Here is a 21,359-nt window from a genome sequence, read left to right as displayed (position 1 = left end):
AGTTACTATACTTACTATATAAGTAAGGGAAGTAAGTGAGGGAAGCTTCTTAACAGCTTATGTCTGCTTTTAAATTTGTGTAAGAATTTTCTTGTAGACAACAGTGTAAACAAATACATTTTCTGACCCTCTTGCTCCAAAGAAGAGATCTTTGGACAGCCACAATGCATAGATCTCAGCTACAAGGTAAAGGAACTGTTTTTCTCAATTAGGACAACATAGTGGTAGTTATGAACACTCTAAGAAACTTCCATCAACTTCAGTTTTCTCTCAGTGCAGTCTTTATACCATATGGCCTTATTTACATTCATTAAAACCAAGTCCATAAAGATTTCAGAATACAAGCTTTTTTTTGGATATCTGCTTTTTTAAAAATATTTTTTAATTTTTTTTTTTTTTTATTTTAGAGAGACAGAGAGGACAGTGAGGAAGAGGGGCAGAGGGAGAAAATCTTAAGGAGACTCTATGCTCAGTGTGGAGCCTGACGTGGAGCTCAATCCCACAACCTGAGATCATGATCTGAGCCGAAATCAAGAATCGGACACAGCCAACTGAGCAATCCAGGCGCCCCTAGATATCTGCTTTTCAAATTTTAGTATTAGCCATGAATACAAGCCAGATCTAGGGCTTTAATACCTGAGGTGAGGAAAGCTGCATGTCCATTGTTGGCACTCTTCCTGTAGACTCTTAGTATGCACACTCAACTTCTGCTCATACAAGAGCTCGTCAATGGCTGTGAACATTGCCTGGACCTTTTCAGTGGCATTTTGATCAAGCTCCTGGAAGAAAATATCACCCCTAAATATTTAGGTGAGCTTTTAAAGTCCTAAAGGTTGAAAGCAATCAAATTTAAAATTTAGTCCATTTGAAATACTGTTGAATTTCCATTAAAAAATTTAGTGAATTTTCATCTTATAATATTCAGATTTCCTTCCTATTCCTATGTAAAGAAAATTTATAGAAATACCTACTTTTTTAAAGTAACATTTTCTTCATTATAAAAATACTATGTTTATTGTAATCATTTTGAAAGATCCAGAAAAACATGAAGAATAAATTAAAATTACCAATAATTCTACCTAATATAATGATTGCTAATTTTAGTATAGTTGCTTGGTTCCAGTATTTTTTTAGAGCTGAAGATAGACAGTTAATCCTATACATGTGGCCTTAGGGATGCTGACCCTCCGCCCCCATGTGCCCCCTTTCCCCCCCCACACACACAGTCAAAAATCCATATATAACATTTGTCTCTCCAAAAACCTAACTACTAATAGCTTACAACTGACTGGAAGCTTTAACAATAACTCATATTTTATATATGTATTGCATACTGTATTCTTACAATAAAGCTAAAGAAAAGGTTATTAAGAAAATCATGGTGGGGCGCCTGGGTGGCTGTCAGTTGAGCGTCTGACTTCGGCTCAGGTCATGATCTCACAGCTCGTGAGTTCGACCCCCGCGTCGGGCTCAGTGCTGACAGTTCAGAGCCTGGAACCTGCTTCGGATTCTGTGTCTCCCTCTCTCTCTACCCCTAACCCACTCGCATTATGTCTCTGTCTCTACCAAAAAATAAATAAACATTTAAAAAATTTTTCTTTTTTTTAAAAAAAGAAAAGAAAATCATGGTGTGCCTGGGTGGCTCAGTCAGTTAAGCGTCTGACTCCTGGTTTTGGCTCAGGTCATGATCTCGCAGTTTCGTGAGCTCAAGCCCCACATCAGGCTCTTCGCTGGCAGCCTGGAGCCTGCTTGGGATTCTCTCTCTCCCTCTCTGCCCCTTCCCCACTCGCGCTCTGTCTCTCTCAAAATAAATAAACTTAAAAAACAAAATAGGGGTGCCTGGGTGGCTCAGTCGGCTAAGGGTCCGACTTTGGCTCAGGTCATGATCTCTCAGTTCCTGAGTTCAAACTCCACATCGGCTTCTCTCTTTCTCTCTCTCTCTCTCTCTCAAAAATAAATAAACATTAAAATTAAAAAAAAAAATCCTAAGAGGGGAGCCTGGGTGGCTCAGTCAGTTAAGCGTCTGACTCTTGATTTTGGCTCAGGGTCTTTATCTCACTGTTCATGAGTTCAAACCCCACGTCCACCTCTGCACTGACGGTGTGGGGCCTGTTTGGGATTCTCTCTCTGCCTCTCTCTCCACCCCTCCTCTCTCTCTCAAAAATAAATAAATAAACATTAAAAAAAAACAGAAAATCATAAGAGAAAATACATTTACAGTCCTGTACTGTTTTGAAAAAAAGTCCACATATAAGTGGACCCACACAGTTCAAACTTGTGTTGGTGAAGGGCTAACTGCGTATGTATCATTTTGTAGTCTGTATTTTTATTTTACTTTTAATTTTTTTTAATGTGTATTATTTATTTTAGAGAGAGCACAAGCGGGGTTGGTTCAGAGAGAGCGGGAGACATAGAATCCAAAGCAGGCTCCAGGCTCTGAGCTGTCAGCACAGAGCCGACAAGGGGCTTGAACTCATGAACTGTGAGACCATGACCTGAGCTGAAGTTGGACACTCAGCCGATTGAGCCACCCAGGTGCCCCTGTAGTCTGTATTTTCCAGCTGAGAGTTTAGGTTATCTCCCTGCCCTCTGTAATCTTTTAGTAGCAGCAATAGAGATGGCTATAAAATATAAATCTGATCATGTTATTTGCTTCCTTGCTTTTCTACTTTATATTTATGCACCCTTTTTTATTCTGGTGGAAGAAAAAGTATAAGATAATAAATCTGTATTTTCACTCCACGAATGAAAATCAGTTTCTACCCAATTAAAAAAGACTTGCTAGATAGATATGAAGGTTAATTTTAAAGACTGTTGACCTTAAAAAAATACAGAAAAAAAAAGTGTCAGCTTTTTAAAAGCAAAATAAGCTTCAGGAATAGCAAAGAATTGCAAATGGGGACAAGCAAACTTATGGCAAAGCATAGGCAAGTCCAGAACAGAGGAGAGGCTTGCTTTTATAGGCAAAAGGAGGAAGCTAGAAGGGGCTGTTATGGCTTCTCATTGGATGAGTGTGGTGGTTTCTCACTGGTTGGGCTGTGGATGTGCAGGAAGAAATTCTTCCTCCTGCTGGGGTATATAAAGTAAGTTTCTTCCTGTTGGGGAATGCAAGCTATGGTTTCTTATGGAGGGATGGTAGTGTGTGAGAGATTGTTCTTTAGGGCTTCCCAATCCAGGTTTAATGATATTTCTTTTATTTATTTTCACAAGAGTCAACATAAGTAATATTTCTAAAAATTCTTTTACTGTTTTCAAGCTTCTGGGGGCTGAGGTGGGACTTTCCTAGTCTTAGTGAAATTTTTTATTTATTTTTTTCATGAAGCATCAAAGTTCTTTATTAGAGATGAGAATGGCATAATGTTGAAAGAAGTGACTAGCACAATCTCCTAGCAAGCTGGCTGTCTTTTGTTTTTTGTTTTGTTTTGTTTTGTTTTGTTTTTGCATTGCAAGCATTTTTTAAAAATTTAATTCCAGTATAGTTAACATACAGTGCTACATTAGTTTTAGGTATACAATACAGTGATTCAACAATTCCATACATCACCCTGTGCTCATTATGACAAGTGCAGTCCTTGATCTGTATTACCACATTACCGATTTCACCTTCCCCCCACCCACCTCCCCTCTGGTAACCATCAGTTTGTTCTCAATAGTTAAGAGCCTGTTTCTTGGGGCACCTGGGTGGCTCAGTTGGTTAAGCCTCCAACTTCAGCTCAGGTCATGATCTCATAGTTCATGAGTTTGAGCCCCACGTCGGGCTCTGCACTGACAGATTCTCTGTCTCCCTCTCTCTCTGCCCCTCCCCCACTCACATGCTCACGTGTGCTCTCTCTCAAAAATAAACATTTTTTTAAAAGAGGCTATTTCTTGGCAAATTTTTTTCTATTAAATATTTATCTGCTTAAATGCTATTATGTCAACTCTTCTTGTTGTATTTGCCTATTATAACTTTTCCCATCCCTTAATATCTGGGTGTCATTCTGTTTTTGAAATGTTTATTTAAATAGCATGTAGCTAGAATTTCAAAATCCAATTTCAGAGTCTCTGTCTTTTCTTAATAGGTAAATTGTATCCACTTATACTTATTATAATGTGCAATATTTGGACTTATAGCTACCATTTGTTTTGTGTTTGTATTTAACCTTTTTCTTGTGTTTTTTATTTTCTTTTCCTTCTGTTACATTTTTTCTTGTTTCCTCTATTAATTTGGAAGTTATTCATTATGTTTATATTCTACTAGTAGTTAAAATTTTAGCATCCATACTTCATTTTTTTATTTTTTAAAATTTTTATTAATTTATTTTCAAGTTATTTAACATACAGTATAGTCTTGGCTTCAGAAGTAGAACCCAGTGATTCATCTCTTATATATGACACCCATTGCTCATCCTGAAAAGTGCCCTCCTTAATGCCCATCACCCATTTAACCCAACCCTCCAACCCCTCTCCAGCAACCCTCAGTTTGTCCTCTGTATTTAAGACTCTCTATGCTTTGCCTTCCTCTCTGTTTTTATCTTATTTTTCCTTCCTTTCCCCTATGTTAATCTGTTGAGTTTCTCAAATTCCATATATGAGTGAAATCATATGATATCTTTCTCTGACTGACTTACTTCGTTTAGCATAATATCCTCCAGTTTCACCCACATTGTTGCAAATGGCAAGATGTCATTCTTTTTCATTGTCCAGCATTATATCATTGTGTATACATACTATATCTTCTTTATCCATTCATCCATCGATGGGGATTTGGGCTCTTTCCATACTTTGGCTATTGTTGATAGCACTGCTATAAACATTGGGGTGCATGTGCCCCTTCAATTCAGCATTTTTGTATCCTTTGGTTAAATTCCTAGTAGTGCAATTGCTGGGTCATTAGGTAATTCTATTTTTAATTTTTTGAGGAACCCCCATACTGTTTTCCAGAGTGCCTACATCACTTTGCATTCCCACCAGCAGAGCAAAAGAGTTCCTCTTTCTCCACTACCTTGCCAACATCTGTTGTTGCCTGAGTTGTTAATTTTAGCCATTCTGACAGGTGTGAGGTGGTATCTCGTTGTGGTTTTGATTTGTAATTCCCTGACGACGAGTGATGTTGAACATCTTTTCATGTGTCTGTTTGCCGTCTGGATATCTTCTTTGGAGAAGTGTCTATTCATGTCTTCTGCCCATTTCTTCACTGGATTATTTGGTTTTGGGGTGTTGAGTTCGGTAAGTTCTTTATGTATTTGGGATACTAACCCTTTATCTGATATGTCATTTGCAAATATATTCTCCCATTCTATTGGTTGCCTTTTAGTTTTGTTAATTGTCTCCCTTGCTGTGTAGAAGCTTTTTATCTTGAGGATGTCCAAATAATTCATTTTTGCTTTTATTTCCCTTGCCTCTGGAGACATGTGAAGTATGAAGTTGTTGTGGCCTAGGTCAGAGAGGTTGCTGCCTGTTTTCTCCTGTAGGATTTTGATGGTTTTCTGTCTCAAATTTAGGTCTTTTACCCATTTTGAATTTATTGTTGTGTATGGTGTAGCAAAAGTGGTCCAGGTTCATTCTTCTGCATGTTGCTATCCAGTTCTCCCAGCACCATTTGCTAAAGAGACTGTCTTTTTCCCATTGGATACTCTTTACTGCTTGGTCAAAGATTAGTTGGCCATATATTTGTGGGTCCATTTCTGGGTTCTCTATTCTGTTCCATTGATCTATGTGTCTGTTTTTGTGTCAGTACCATACTGTCTTGATGATTACAAGTTTGTAATACAGGTTAAAGTCCAGGATTGTGATACCTCCAGCTTTGGTTTTCTTTTTCAACATTACTTTGGCTATTCAGGTTCTTTTGTGGTACCATACAAATTTTAGAATTGTTTGTTCTAGCTCTGTGAAGAATGCTGTGTTATTTTGATAAGGTTTGCATTGAATGTGTAGATTGCTTTCAGTAGTATCAATATTTTAACAATATGTGTTCTTCCAATCCATGAGCATGGAATGTTTTTCCATTTCTTTGTGTCTTTTTCAATTTGTTTCATAAGCTTTCTATAGTTTTCAGTGTACAGATATTTTACCTCTTTGGTTAGGTTTATTCCTAAGTATCTTATGGTTTTTGGTGTAAATGGGATCAATTCCTTGATATCTCTTTCTGTTGCTTCATTATTGGTGTATAGAAATGCAACCAATTTCTGTACATTGATTTTATATCCTGTGGCTTTACTGAATTCATGTATCAGCTCTAGCAGTTTTTTGGTGGAGTCTTTTGGGTCTTCCATGTAGAATATTATGTCATCTGCAAAGAGTGAAAGCTTGACTTCTTCTTTGCCAATTTGGATGCATTTAATTTTGTTTTGTTGTCTGATTGCTGAGGGTAGGGCTTCCAACACTATGTTGAACAACAGTGGTGAGAATGGACATCTCTGTCATGTTCCTGATCTTAGGGAGAAAGCTCTCAGTTTTTCCCCATTGTAGATTATATTACCTATGGGCCTTTCATATATGGCTTTTATGATGTTAAGATATGTTTCTTCCATTCCGACTTTCTTGAGGATTTTTATCAAGAAAGGATGCTGTACTTTGTCCAATGCTTTTTTTGCATCTATTGACAATATCATATGGTTCTTATCCTTTCCTCTATTAATGTGGTGTATCACATTGATTGATTTGTGAATACTAAAACAGCCCTGCAGCCCAGGAATGAATCCCACTTGATCATGGTGAATAATGCTTTTAATGTATTGTTGACTTCGATTTGCTAGTATCTTATTGAGAATTTTTGCATCTAGCTTCATCAGGTATATTGGCCTGTAATTCTCCTTTTTAGTGGAGTCTTTGTCTGGTTTTGGAATCAAGGTAATGCTGGCTTCATAGAATGAGTTTGGAAGCTTTCCTTCCATTTCTGTTTTTTGGAACATTTTGAGAAGAACAGGTATTAACTCTGCTTTAAATTTTTGGTAGAATTCCAGGGCTCTTATTTGTTGGGAGACTTTTGATAACTGAGATTTCTTTGCTGGTTATAGGTTTATTCAAATTTTCTATTTCTTCCCATTTGAGTTTTGGTAGTGTGTGAGTGTCTAGGAATTTGTCCATTTCTTCCAGATTGTCTAGTATGTTGGCATATAATTTTTCATAGTATTCTCTTAGAATTGTTTGTATGTCTCTGGTATTGGTTGTGATCTCTCCTCTTTCATTTGTGACTTTATCTATTTGGGTCCTCTCTTTTTTCTTTTTGAGTAGTCTGGCTAGGGGCTTATCAGTTTGTTTATTCTTTCAAAAAATCAGCTCTTAGTTTCATTGATCTGTTCTACTGTTCTATATCATTTATTTCTGCTCTAATCTTTATTTCCCTTCTTCTGCTGGCTTTGGGCTATATTTGCTGCTCCTTTTCTAGCTCCTTTAGGTGTAAGGTTAGGTTGTATATTTGGGGCCTTTCTTACTTCTTGAGATAGGCCCGAATTGCAGTGTATCTTCCTCTTAGGACTGCCTTTGCTGCATCCCAAATGATTGGACGATCATATTTCATTTTCATTTGCTTCCATATATTTTTAAATTTCTTATTTAATTTCCTGCTTGACCCATTGGTTCTTTGGTGGGATATTGTTTAACCTCAATGTATTTGGGGTTTTCCAAATTTTTACTTGTGGTTGATTTCAAGTTTCATAGCATTGTGATCTGAAAATATGCATGGTATGATCTCAATCTTTTTGTACGTGTTGAGGGCTATTTTGTGACCAGTATGTGATCTATTTTGGATAATGTTCCATGTGCACTCAAGAAGAATATGTATTCTGCTGCTGTAGGATGAAACGTTCTGAATATATGTGTTCAGTTTATCTGGTCCAATGTGTCATTCAGAGCCATTGTTTCCTTGATTGATTTTCTGCCTAGGTTATCTGTCCATTGTTGTAAGTGGAGTATTAAAGTCCCCTATAATTATGGCATTATTATCCAAAAGTTTGCTTATATTTGTGATTAATTGATTTATATATTTGAGTTCTTCCACATTGGAGGCATAAATATTTACAATTGTTAGCTCTTCTTGATGGATAGACCCCTTAATTATGATACAATGCCCTTCTTCATCTCTTGGTACAGTCTTTGTTTTAAAATGTAGTTTGTCTGATGTAAGTATGGCTAGTCCAGCTTTCTTTTGACATCGTTAGCATGATAGATGGTTCTCCATCCCCTCACTTACAATGTGCAGGTGTCTTCTGGTTTAAAATGAGTCTCTTGGGGGCGCCTGGGTGGCTCAGTCGGTTAAGCGGCTGACTTCAGCTCAGGTCATGATCTTGCAGTCTGTGAGTTCGAGCCCCGCGTCGGGCTCTGTGCTGACAGCTCAGAGCCTGGAGCCTGCCTCAGATTCTGTGTCTCCCTCTCTCTAACCCTCCCCTGTTCATGCTCTGTCTCTCCCTGTCTCAAAAATAAATAAACGTTAAAAAAAAATTTTTTAAATAAGTCTCTTGTAGGCAGAATATAGATGGATCTTATTTTTGATCCCTTCTGATACTCTGTGTCTTTTGATTGGGGCATTTAGTCCATTTATATTCAGAGTGATTATTGAAAGGTATGAATTTAATGCCATGGTGTTATCTGTAGATTCCATGTTTGTTGTGATGTCTTTGGTCCTTTGTAGTCTTTGCTGCTTTCCACTCACAGAGTACCCCTAGAATCTCTTGCAGGGCTGGTTTAATGGTCATGAACTCCTTTGGTTTTTGTTTGTCTGGGAAAGTCTTTATCTCTCCTATTCTGAAGACAGCCTTCCTGGATAAAAGATTCTTGGCTGCATAGTTTTCCTGTTCAGCACATTGAATATTTCCTGCCACTCGCTTCTGGCCTGCCAAGTTTCAGTGGATAGGTCTGCTACCAACCTTATGTGCCTATGCCCGTAACTTAAGGCCCATTTGTCCCTAGCTGCTTTCAGAATTCTCTTTATGTTTGTGTTTTGCCAGTTTCACTATGATATGTCATGGTATTGACCTGTTTTTATTGATTTTGAAGGAGTTCTCTGTGCCTCTCAGACTTGGATGCCTGTTTCCTTCCCCAGATTAGAGAAGTTCTCAGCTATAATTTATTCATATAAAACTTCTTCCCCTTTCTCTCTCTTCTTCTTCTGGAACTCCTATGATACGGATATTGTTTTGTTTCATGGAATCAGTTCTCTAATTCTCCCCTCATGATCTGGTAATTTCCTTTCCTTCTTTTTTTCAGCTTCATTATTTTCCGATTTTATCTTCTATTTCACCTATTCTCTCCTCTGCTTCTTCCATCCTCACTGTCACTGTATCTAGTTTATTTTGCATCTCAGTTGTAGCATTTTTTAATTCATCAGGACGAGTTCCTAGGTCTGTGATCTCTGTACAAAGAGATTCTCTAGTGTCTTCTATGCTTTTTTCAAGCCCAGTTATTAGTCTTATGACTGTTATTCTAAATTCTTGTTCAGATATATTGTTTATAACTGTTTTGAGCAATTCTCTGGCTGTGATTTCTTCCTGAATTTTCTTTTCGGGAGAATTCCTCTGTTTTCTCATTTTGGCTAGTTTCTGCTTTTTGTGGGTTTTAATAGTTTGTTATTACTGCACCTGTGAGTACTTCTATATTAAAAAGGGGTCATACACTGTCCAGGGTTGGCACTTTAGGAATTGTTTTTGGTATACATTATATGCACTCTGTTGTGTTTTGGCTGCTCTATCCCACTGGTCAGTCCTCTGCAAAGCTCCTCCTTACTTTTAGTGGTGGAGTGTTTGGACCTTCAGCCAAGGTGTGCTTTGATTTGTTTGTTGAAGTAACCCTGGAAAAAAGGGAAAGGAGTGGGGAGGAAACCTGATCCCATAAAAACAAAAAAAATGAAAGGGGAGAAATGAAGACCAAACAGGGAATCAAAAAACTATCAGGCTAAATTCAGAGAAAGGAAAATAAAGAAGAAGAGAAATAGAAACGGTGTAAAATGAATAGAATAAAAATGCCTAATTGAACAAATATATGTATATATATAAATGACCAAAAACAAATCAGAAACTATGAGCCTGATTCCAAAAGGAGAGGGTAGGAAGAGGAAAGGAAAGGAAAGGAAGGGAAGGGAAGGGAAGGGAAGGGAAGGGAAGGGAAGGGAAGGGAAGGGAAGGGAAGGGAAGGGAAGGGGTGAGGAGGGGAGGAAAAGAATTAAAAAAACAGTCATCTGTTGGTGCCTGGGACTGGTGGCTGCACTGGTCTAGAGGAGAGGCTGCCTGCATTGGCTCAGAGTCAGCCTTGCTCCAGTAGATAAGCAGTTGCCAAGCACAGAGGGGAGCAGTTTGGGTAAATGGGTCCCACCTCCAACGGGGGCAGCTGTGCTGCTCTCTGAAGTCCTGCCATGTTGCTGTTGGGGAGAAAAAATGGCAACACCCAATCTCTCCTCCTTTCCCTCCCTGAACAGGGTTTTCTGTCAGGCAGCCCTCACCCAGTAGCACAGGTGGTCAGCTTGCCCTGCTCCACAGTTCTCTCAAGGCTTCTAGCTGCTCTGCTAGATTCAAAACCCAATGTCTTAAAGGACCCCGCATCCTGTGGAACCTGTTCTGGAGTAGTGCCACTCCACCCTGCAGATTAAAGGCCTCTGGCTGGCACCTGCACGGTCTTTTGTCTTTGGGGAGGCAATAAACCCTCTTCCCAAAGTACTCCAGGAAGGGGACTGTTCTCTCCCAGTGCACCCCTGAGATTGCTACAGTGCTGGGGCCCGACTGCCTTCTCCCCAGTAGTGTGCACCATGGCTTTGCTCTGGAGAAAGCCACGCACATTTGAAACCTTCACATTTGAGCTCCTAAGGCTGTTTGCAAAATACAAACTGGCAATCTCCCCATGTCTCGTTCTCCAGTCCATGGTCTGGAGAGGTTTTTCTCATGTGCTAACTTGATACTTTTTGAAGACCTGTCTCTTTTTGTCTCTGCACTGAAAGGGTTCCCTCCCCTCCATGCCTTTGCCATTTTATCTCCCCCTAATCACATACATGTACCTCAATCCTGCCAAGCTGTCTCCCTCCAACTGTAGGGACCCTTCTGCCACTCCACAGATTGATTTCCTGGGTGTTCCAAGTGATCTGACCTCAATACAGCTGTGTTTGAGGGACAGGGAAAATCCCAGTCCCCCTACACCTCTTCCATCTTTAAAAAAAAATTTTTTTTAATGTTTATTTATGTCTGAGACAGAGAGAGAGCATGAGTGGGGGAGGGGCAGAGAGAGAGGGAACAAAAAATCCGAATCAGGCTCCAGGCTCTGAGCTGTCAGCACAGAGCCTGACGCAGGGCTCAAACCCATGAACGAGATCACAACCTGAGCCGAAGTCGGTTGCTCAACCAACTGAGCCACCCAGGCGCCCCAGCACCTCTTCCATCTTAACTCTGCCCCATACTCCTTTATTTTTCTAACAAAGTTAGAAAGTTAGTTTGTTTGTTTTTAGCATTTCTGGCCTCCACTGAAACAAAGCAAGAACTTTGATCATTTTGCCATATATACATATATCAAATCATTATACTATATAGCTAAAACTAATAAGTTATGTGTCCATTTTTAAAAATAGGGGAACAAAGGGACGCCTGGGTGGCTCAGTCAGTTAAGCGCCAGACTTAGGCTCAGGTCATGATCTCACAGTTCGTGGGTTCGAGCCCCGCATCGGGCTCTGTGCTGACCGCTCGGAGCCTGGAACCTGCTTTGGTTTCTGTGTTTCCCTCTCTCTCTGCCCCTCCCCCACTTGTGCGTGAGCTCCCTCTCTCTCTCCAAAATAAATAAACATTAAAAAAAAAATTTTTTTAAATAGGGGAACAAAGACATGAGACATGTTGTGTGAGGATAGAATCCACGGAATTTGATGACGGATTTGATGAGAGAGATGGTTAATGAAGATGAATCTAAGCCTCTATTCTGGGTGATAGAAAGGATGATACTAGTAATAATAGTGAACATTCATCAAATAAGATATCCTTAACTGAGAAAATATCAATAGTCTTTATACTAAGTAATGAATCTGTACCATATCTTTTTTTGTTTAACTTTTTATTTTGACCTAATTTCAGACTTAGTATCAGATATCTTTAAAGTAGGAAAGGTAAACACTTAGGACTTCTCAGAAAACATTCTTACCAGTGCTTTCTCAAGCTTTAGGATCGTGTGGATCATGAAATCAATATAAAATGTTATTAAATAATACCCAAAAAACTAAAATAGAATAAAGTAGATAGAATGTAAAATATCATAGTATCACTCATATACAGGTTATTACTTTATAGAACTTTGTCTTCTGTTTTATGTACACACCATGAGTCATAATGTCAACTACGTGTCTTAGTGTGAGTTGCAATTTTAAGTTTGATGCCACCTATCTAGACAGGGCCCAGTAAGCCATCTTCCTAGTGTAAACTGTCCCTATTCCAGTTGATAGGATTAGAGTATTAACTGGAACAGAAAGGGACAAAGGGGCTTCAAGCATCTTTCATCACTTTGACAATGAATGACAATCCAATTATGTAAAACACATTTTTCTAAAAAGGACTTTGATATGATTTAACTTCCCTCTAAGTATTTTTCATGTTTTTATTTTGAATTTTAGTATTGTGTTATTTTTAACACATAAAATGTTGTCATTTGTTTCATTTTGCCAGTATGCTCTGCCAATTACTTTGCTTTCTGTTGCTTCATGTATTGCATTCCTTTCTTCTGGCTTTTTCTTCTTGGTATAATCTATCCTTTAATGGTTCCCTCAGTGTGTATATATGGATGGGAAACTCTTATTCTATAGATGTTTAAAATGTCTTTATTTTGCCTTCACTATTTAAAAAAATTTTTTTAATGTTTATTTATTTTTGAGAGAGAGAGAGAGGCAGAGTGCGAGCAGGAGAGGGGCTGAGAGAGGGGGAGACACAGAATCCGAAGCAGGCTCCAGGCTCGAAGCAGTCAGCAAAGAGCCCGATGTGGGGCTAGAACTCATGAACGGTGGGATCATAACCTGAGCCGAAGTTGGACGCTTAACTGACTGAGCCACCCAGACACCCCAATTTTGCCTTCATATATTTATTTCATATATTTGCATATCTTCTTATTTCTCATCTAGAAGAGATATATCGTTCATGTATATATACTTGACATACACTGAATATATCTCTTGTTTTCCGTAGTACTTTAAAGATATAATATCATTATCATCTAGCATTTGTTAATTGTGAGCTATCTGTTGTAAGTCTGATTTTTACTCCATAATGTGTGGAATGTCTTTCCTAATAGTTTTTAATGTTTCTCTTTTTATCTTTGATTATCAGCAGTTTCTCTGAAGAGGTTTTTTGTTTTTGTTTTGTCCCTCAGTTGATATACTTTTCAACATGCAGACTGTTATCTTTCTTCAATTCTTAAAAAAATTTAGTAATTATTACTTTCAATACTACCTCTTTCCATTCTCTTTCTAAAACTTCCATTAGACATATACTGTAGCATCTTAATCCAGCTTTCGTGTTCCTAACTACTCTTCAAATTTTCAATGCCTAAATTTATCTCTCTAATTTGAGGTGATTTTCTTAGCTCTATCATTCTGTTCGCTACAGTTCTGTTTCACTCTGTGTGCAGTTTACCGTATTTATTGACATATTTCAAGTGCTATTCATTTCCAAGATTTTAAACTGGATCTTCATATCTGTCTGTTCTTAAAATCTGTACCTGCCTTGATTTAAAACCCAATAATTTTAATGGATGCTATCTTATCACTTAATTCTTTGAGTATTTAATAAGCTTAATAAGCTTATTGAGGAGTATGTACAATAACATTTCAAGTATATACAGCACAAGGAGATCTGAGAAATGTATTAATCATACTAACCACCATTCCCTTCCAGATTTATAACATTTCTGTCACTCTGTCACAATATACCCTCATTCCACTTTACAGTTGGGAGTCTCCCGTTCCCCATGCCAGGACACCACTGATCTGATTTCTATCACTACAAACTAGGTTTTTTAAATTAAAGTTTATTTATTTATTTTGAGAGAGACAGAGACAGTGTGAGTGGGGGAGGGGCAGAGAGAGAGAGGGAGGGAGAGAGAATTCCAAGCAGGCTCTGCACTGGCAGCACAGAGCCCAACACAGGGCTTCAACTCACATACTGTGAGATCATGACCTGAGCTGAAACCAAGAGTCAGATGCTTAATCAACTGAGCCACACTGGTGCCCCTAGAACTTTGTATAAATAGGATCATGCAGGGTGTACTTTTCTGCGTTTAGCTTCCTTCACTCAGCAGAATTTTTTTGAGGTTCATCTATGTTGTTGTATGTGTTAGTGTTCATTACATTATATTGCTGAGAAGAATTTCATTGTAAGAATATGCTGCAATTTATCCATTCTCCTTTTGAGGAACATTTGCATTATTTATTTTGAGTAAATCTGATATGAACATTTATGTATGTCTTTTTCTGGACATATATTTTTATTTCTTTCAGATAAATACATTGCAGTAGAATTGCTGGATCTTAAAAGGAGTATAACGTTTAATGTTAAGCTATTTTGCAGAGTGTATGTGTGTATGTATACACACAACATACACACACATACATATATATGCACATACATATACATATATACATACAATTTAGCACTGCCACCAAAAATGTGTGAGCATTAAATTTTGCTCCACGTCCTGGCTAAAACTAGGTATTTAGTTTTAGTTTTAGCAGTTTTAGTGAGTGTGACATGGTGTATCATGACAGTTTAAATTGGAATTTCTCTGATGATTAGTATTAAACATCTTTCTATATGCTACTTCGACATATATCTTCTTTCATGGAGTGTTCAAGTCTTTTGCCCATTTTTAAAAATTGGTTTGTCTTCTTAATATGGAATTTTAAGTTTTGGATACAAGTCCTTTGTCAGATATATATAGTGGTGCAAATATTTTCTCCCTGTCTGTGACTTGTCCTTTCATTTTCTTGATGGTATATTTGGAAGTTCAAAAGATTTTTAAGTTTAATGGAATCAAATTTGTCCATTTTTTTAAGTTTATGCTTCTGGTATGTCATATCTGCGTATTATCTTGCAGGTTTTCTCACATTTTTTCCTAAAAAATTGACAGTTTTTGCTCTTACATTTAAATTTATAATTAATTTTGAGTAAAATTTCTATATGATGTGAATTGAGTTTAACTTCATCTTTTTTGCATATGGATAGCCAATGTCTCAGCAACATTTATAGGGAAAAATACTCTTTTCCTATTAAATTGCTGTGGCACCTTTGTCAAAAATCAATGGACTCTACATGTAAGGGTTTATTTCTGGATTATCAGTTCTGTCCCACTGATCATTATGCCTATCCTTATGTCACTATCACACTATTTGATTATAGCACCATTTTAAGTTTTGAAATATGACAGTGTAAGTCCTCTAACTTTCTTCTGTTTCAAAATTGTTTAGACTAACTAATCTGGCTCCTTTACAATTCCATGTCAATCTTAGTACCAGTTTAATCAGTTTCTACAAAAACTCAGGGATTTTGATAGGGAACGCATTGTATGTATACATCATATACATCAATTTGGAGAGAATGTGGTCTTAATATTCAGTGTTCCAATCCATGTACCTGAATTTTATGTATGTATGTATGTATGTGTCATTTTCTCAGCAACGTTTTGCAATTTTCAGTGTACAAGTTTTGTGTTTCTTTTGTTAAGTTTATCCTTTTTGCTCTAATGTGAATTGAATTTATTTTTTACCTTCATTTTCAGATTGTCCATGTGCAAATGTGTAGAAATACAGATTTTTAAATTTAGATACAATTCATATACAATTAAATTCAGCCTTTCAAAGTGTGCAAGTCAGTAGTTTGGGGTATACTTCCAATGGTCTGTGGTATATCCACAGTTGTGCAACCTTATCTTAGAACATTTCATTACCCCAAAAACAAATCCTGCCTCCATTAGCAATCACTCTCCATTTCTCTCTCCACCCAGTCCATGGCCACAACTAACCTACTTTCTCTGTCTCTGGATTTGATCTTCTGGACCTTTCATATAAGTGGAATCATATAATATGTAGCCTTTTGTGTCTGGCTTGTTTCACTGAGCCTGTTTTTAAGGTTCATCCACAGTGTAGCATGTATTAGTACTTCTTTCCTTTCTATGGCTGGATAATATTCTATTATGGAAATATACCACATTTATAATTGATTTTTATAAACTGACCTCATATACTGTGACCTTTCTGAACTTATTTCTTTGTTCTAGCAGACTTGGGAGGGGGGCCAGAAGGAGTGTGAACTCTAGGATTTTCTACATGTCATCTGCGAATGGAGATAGTTTTATTTAGTCCTTTCCGATATGGATGCCTTTCATTTCTTTATATTGTCTTACTGCACTGATAAACCTCCAGACAATGCTGAATAAAAGTGGCAAGTGGAACTATTACCCAAAGAATATGAAAACACTAATTCAAAAAGATAATATGCACCCTTATGTTTACTGCAGCATTAATTACAATAGCCAAGACATCAAAGCAATCCGTGTGGCCACTGATAGATGAATGGATAAAGATGTTTGTGTGTGTACATATACATATACATGTACATATATATATATATATATATATATATATATACACACACACACATTTTGTATCCAACACATACACAATGAAATATTACTCAGCCATAAAAGAGAATGAAATCTTGCCATTTTCAAGAATATGGATGGATCTAGAGAGTATAATGCTAAGTGAAATAAGTCAGAGAAAGACAAATACCATGATTTCACTCATATGTGGAATTTAAACAAATGAACAAGGAAAAAAAGAGACAAACCAAGAAACAGACTCTTAAACAAACTGATGGTTTCCAGAGGGGAGGTGGGCAGGAAGGTGGATGAAATAGGTGAAGGAGATTAAGAGTACACGTATGTTGCAGCACCTGGGTGGCTCAGTTGGTTGAGTGTCCGACTTCAGCTCCGGTCATGATCTCGCAGTCTGTGAGTTCAAGCCCCACGCTGGGCTCTGTGCTGACATCTCCGAGCCTGAAATCTGCTTCAGATTCTGTGTCTCCCTCTCTCTCTGCCCTTCCCCCACTTGCACTCACACTCTCTCTCTCTCTCTCTCAAAAATAAACAAACATCAAAAATAAATAAATAAAAAGAGTGCACTTATGATGAGCACTGAATAATGTACAGAATTGTTGAATCACTATATTTACACCTGAAACTAATATAACACTGTATGTTAACTATACTGAAATTAAAATAAAAATTAAGTTAAAAAGTGGTGTATGGATGTCCTTACCTTGTTCCTAATCTTAAGAGGAAAATATTCAGTCTTTTCCCAAAACACACAATGTCAGCTGTTAAGTTTTTTTTAGATGCCCTTTGTCAGGTTGATGAAGTTCCTTTTCATTTCTAGTTTGTTGGGAGTTTTTATCATGAATGGATGTTGGATTTTGTCAAATGCTATTTCTGTGCCTACTGAGATAATGTCATTTCTGTCTTTTATTCCATTACTATGATGTATTAATTTTCTAATGTTTAACAAGCTGTGCATTCCTGGAATAATCCCACTTAGGGCAAATAATCCCTTTATGGTGCTAGAGTTGGTTTGCTAATAATTTAAAGTTCTTGTGTCTAATTTTAAGAAGTATATTAATTTGTAGTTTTCTCTTCTTGTGATGTCTTTGTCTGATTTTAGTATCAGGGTAATAATGGCCTCATAGAATGAATTAGGAACTGTTCTCTCTTTTCTTTAAGATTGGTATCTTTCTTCCTTAAATATTTAAGTGTATATAGAAATACAACTGATTTTTTATATTGATCTTATATCTTGTGGCCTTGTTAAACTCTATTAGTTCTTTTTGTGTTGTTTATTTTAGAGAAACAGAGAGAGGGCACAGCAGGGGAAAGGGGCAGAGAGAGAGAGAGAGAGAGAGAGAGAGGATCTTAAGCAGGCTCCATGCTCAATGTGGAGCCTAATGTGGGGCTCGATCCCATGGCCCTAGGATCATGACCTGAGCCGAAATCAAGAGTCAGATGCTCAACTGATTAAGCCACCCAGGTGCCCCTAAACTCTATTAGTTCTAATAGAACTAAAAACTAGGGTTTTTGTTTGTTTGTTTTGCAGATTCTATAGAATTTTTTGCATACAAAATTCTTTTTTTATGATAACTTTGGCTTTGGTAGCAGGGTAATAATGGCTTCATGGGATGAGTTAGGAAATGTTCCTCTGTTTTCTAAAGAGTTTATGATAGTTATTTATTCTTCTAAATATTTGGTAGAATTTGCCAATGAAGCCATTTTTGCCTGTTTTTTTTCCTTTGTAGGAAGATATTTTACTAATTTCTTTAATTATTATAGATCTATGTGGATTTTTTAAAAATCCATTTGGCAATTGTGTCTTTTTAGAAATTTGTCAATTATATCTAAATTATCTAACTTCTTGGCATGAAGTTGCTTATTACATTCCCTTAACCTTTTAGTTTCTGAAGGATCAATAATTATGACCCCCTCATTTATCTCTAATCTTGTTAATTGTGTCTTTTTTCTTGGGAAGACTTGTCAATTTTGTTGAATTTTTTTAAAGAACCAACCTTTGACTTTATTTATTTGTCTCTATTGTTTTTGTTTTCTATTTCATTAATTTCTACTCTCATCTGTATTATTTCTTTCCTTCTGCTTGCTTTTGATTTAATTTACTCTTTTAGTTTCTAAAGGTAGAAGCTTGTGTTATGGATTTGAGACCCTCTTTTTTTTCTGTAGACTTTTTCTATTTTTAAAATTATATTATGCATTATATTAGTTTCAGGTGTAATGATTCAATATTTATATTGTGAAATGATATATTGTGAAATGTATATATGTGAAATGATATATTGTGAAATGTATATATGTGAAATGATATATTGTGAAATGTATATATGTGAAATGATATATTGTGAAATGATTGCAGTAAGTCTAGTTAATATATGTCACCATACATAGTTACAGAACTTTTTTTCTTGAACTTTTAAGATCTCCTCTCTTAGCAACTTTCAAATATGCAACACAGTATTATTAACTATAGTCACCATGCTGTACATTACATGTACATAACTGGAAGTTTTACATTTTTGACTCCCTTTGCCCACTTTACCTACCCCCCAACTCCCACCTCTGTCAACCACCAATCTGTTCTCTGTGTCTGAGTTTGATTTTTTCCCCTACAGTATTTAAAGCTATTAATTTTCCTCTAAACACCACTTGAGCTATGTTCTACAAATTTTGATATTTTGCTTTTCCCTTTTCATTCAATTCAAAATATTTCCTAATTTCCCTTGTAGATTTCTTCTTCGACCCATCAGTTAATTAAAAGAAAACTGTTTAATTTCCAAATCTTTGGGGATATCCCAAATTTCTACTTAATTCCAGCATGGCTGGAGAACAAACCTTGTATAGTTTCAGTCCTTGTATTAGTCCTTGTTTTAGATACAAAAGAATATATATTCTGCTGTCTTTGTGTGGAATGTTAGGTCAAGTTGGTTAATAGTGTTATTCAACTCTTCAATATGTTTGCTGATTTCCTGTCTACTTGTTCTTTTTTTAATTTTTTTTCATGTTTATTTTTGAGAGAGAGAGACAGAGCATGAGTGGGGGAGGGGCAGAGAGCGAGGGACACACAGAATCCAGAGCAGGCTCCATGCTCTGAGCTGTCAGCACAGAGCCCAACGTGGGGCTTGAACTCACGAACCATGAGATCATGACCTGAGTCAAAGTTGGACGCTTAACCGACTGAGCCACTCAGGCACCCCTTTGCCTAGTTGTTCTATCAAGTATTGGGAGTGGGGTATTGAAGTCTCTGGGTATAATTATTGTGTTGTCTGTTTCTCCTTCACTTCTGTCAAATTTTACTTCATGTACTTTAAGGTGCTTTAAGGCTTGTACTTAGATGTGTATGTATTTGTACAAGCCTTTTTTTTTAATGTTTGTTTTTATTTTTGAGAGAGACAGAGCATGAGTGGGGAGGGGTAGAGATAGAGGGATACACAGAATCCGAAATAGGCTCCAGGCTCTGAGCTATTAGCACAGAGCCCAATGCGGAGCTCGAACTCACAAACAGTGAGATCATGACCCGAGCGGAAGTCAGAAACTCAACTAACTGAGCCACCCGGGCGCCACTGGCTTTTTTTTTTTTTTTTAATGTTTATTTATTTTGAGACAGAGTGAGTATAAGCAGGGGAAGAGCAGGGGGAGGGCAGATCTCATGAACCACGAGATCATGACCTGAGCTGAAATCAAGAGTCAGATGTTTAACTGACTGAGCCAGGTGCCTCGAATTGGTCTTTTATCATTATGAAATGTCTCTTTTTGTTTCTAGTAGTATTGTCTTTATTTTGTCTGCCTTGACTTTTTTTTTTAATTTTTTTTTTAACGTTTATTTATTTTTGAGACAGAGACAGAGCATGAATGGGGGAGGGGCAGAGAGAGAGGGAGACACAGAATCGGAAGCAGGCTCCAGGCTCTGAGCCATCAGCCCAGAGCCCAACGCGGGGCTCAAACCCACGGAAGGCGAGATCGTGACCTGAGCTGAAGTCGGACGCTTAACCGACTGAGCCACCCAAGCGCCCCTGTCTGCCTTGACTTTTTTCATTATTTCCTCTGCATTTGCATGCTGCATGGATATGTGGAGAGTTTATCAGTGCCTATGAGTATCTTATTTCCCGGGTTTCCTTGATAAATTTCTGGGTAGTCTTACTTTTTTGCCCTAACCAGTACTAAATCCACAGACTATCTGAGCCACTATTTGCCTTGTTTGTATGCCACTGAGTTTGCTACTGTTACTGATGATGCCATTGGGGTACCAGTTTGTGTCCAGGTTCCACTCCAAACTACTGACCCCTCTGGTGGTGAAGCTGCTAGTTGTCACAGCTTGCCTCTTTGTAAGTAGAACACATTCTCACTGTAAGTAGAACACATTCTCACTGTTCTTAACTCATGGTTCTAATGATTTTCATGAATAACTGCTTCTCTGTTAAGTTCAATTAACAGAGAATTTGGTCAATTCCAGGGCTCTGAAATGGTCACTTGTGACTTTTTATTGTTGCTTTTGGGGAAAAAGACTTGTCAAGGTATTCACTCTGCCATACTAGAAGTCCCAACTCATAATTTTCTTTTATGATATGTTTTTCTCAGGTTTGGGCATCAATATATTATGATGGCTTCATAAAGTGCATTAAAAATGCTCCTGTTTTTTGGAAAAAGCTTGTGTGACTTTTATTTCTTCCACAAAAAAATGTATGATAGATTCAGTAGTGAAACCATGTAGGCGTAAAGCTTTCTCTAAGAGAGTTGTTTGATTCAGTTTCTTTAAGAATTTTACAAGTGTTCAGTTTTGAGGAATTTGTCCATTTTATATAAGTTGCAGAATTTATTGG

The 21,359-nt window shown here is 37.3% G+C and overlaps 1 protein-coding gene across 6 annotated transcripts in view; it reads right to left on the bottom strand.

Annotated features, from left to right (window-relative positions):
• The window catches only part of FAM149B1 (family with sequence similarity 149 member B1), an 87,157-nt gene that overhangs the window by 51,922 nt on the left and 13,876 nt on the right, over window positions 1-21,359 (bottom strand). For all 6 annotated transcript variants that reach the window (XM_053207514.1, XM_053207513.1, XM_053207512.1 and 3 more), the window contains one exon: window positions 637-779. In XM_053207514.1, the coding sequence (XP_053063489.1) occupies window positions 637-779 (143 nt within the window). The remainder of the gene's footprint in view (window positions 1-636; window positions 780-21,359) is intronic.

This window comes from Acinonyx jubatus, chromosome D2 (genome assembly GCF_027475565.1).
Source record: "Acinonyx jubatus isolate Ajub_Pintada_27869175 chromosome D2, VMU_Ajub_asm_v1.0, whole genome shotgun sequence".
Classification (NCBI taxonomy): Eukaryota; Metazoa; Chordata; class Mammalia; order Carnivora; family Felidae; genus Acinonyx; species Acinonyx jubatus.
The sequence above is the reverse complement of the archived record's forward strand: the minus strand, read 5'-3'. Positions and strand labels throughout refer to the sequence as shown.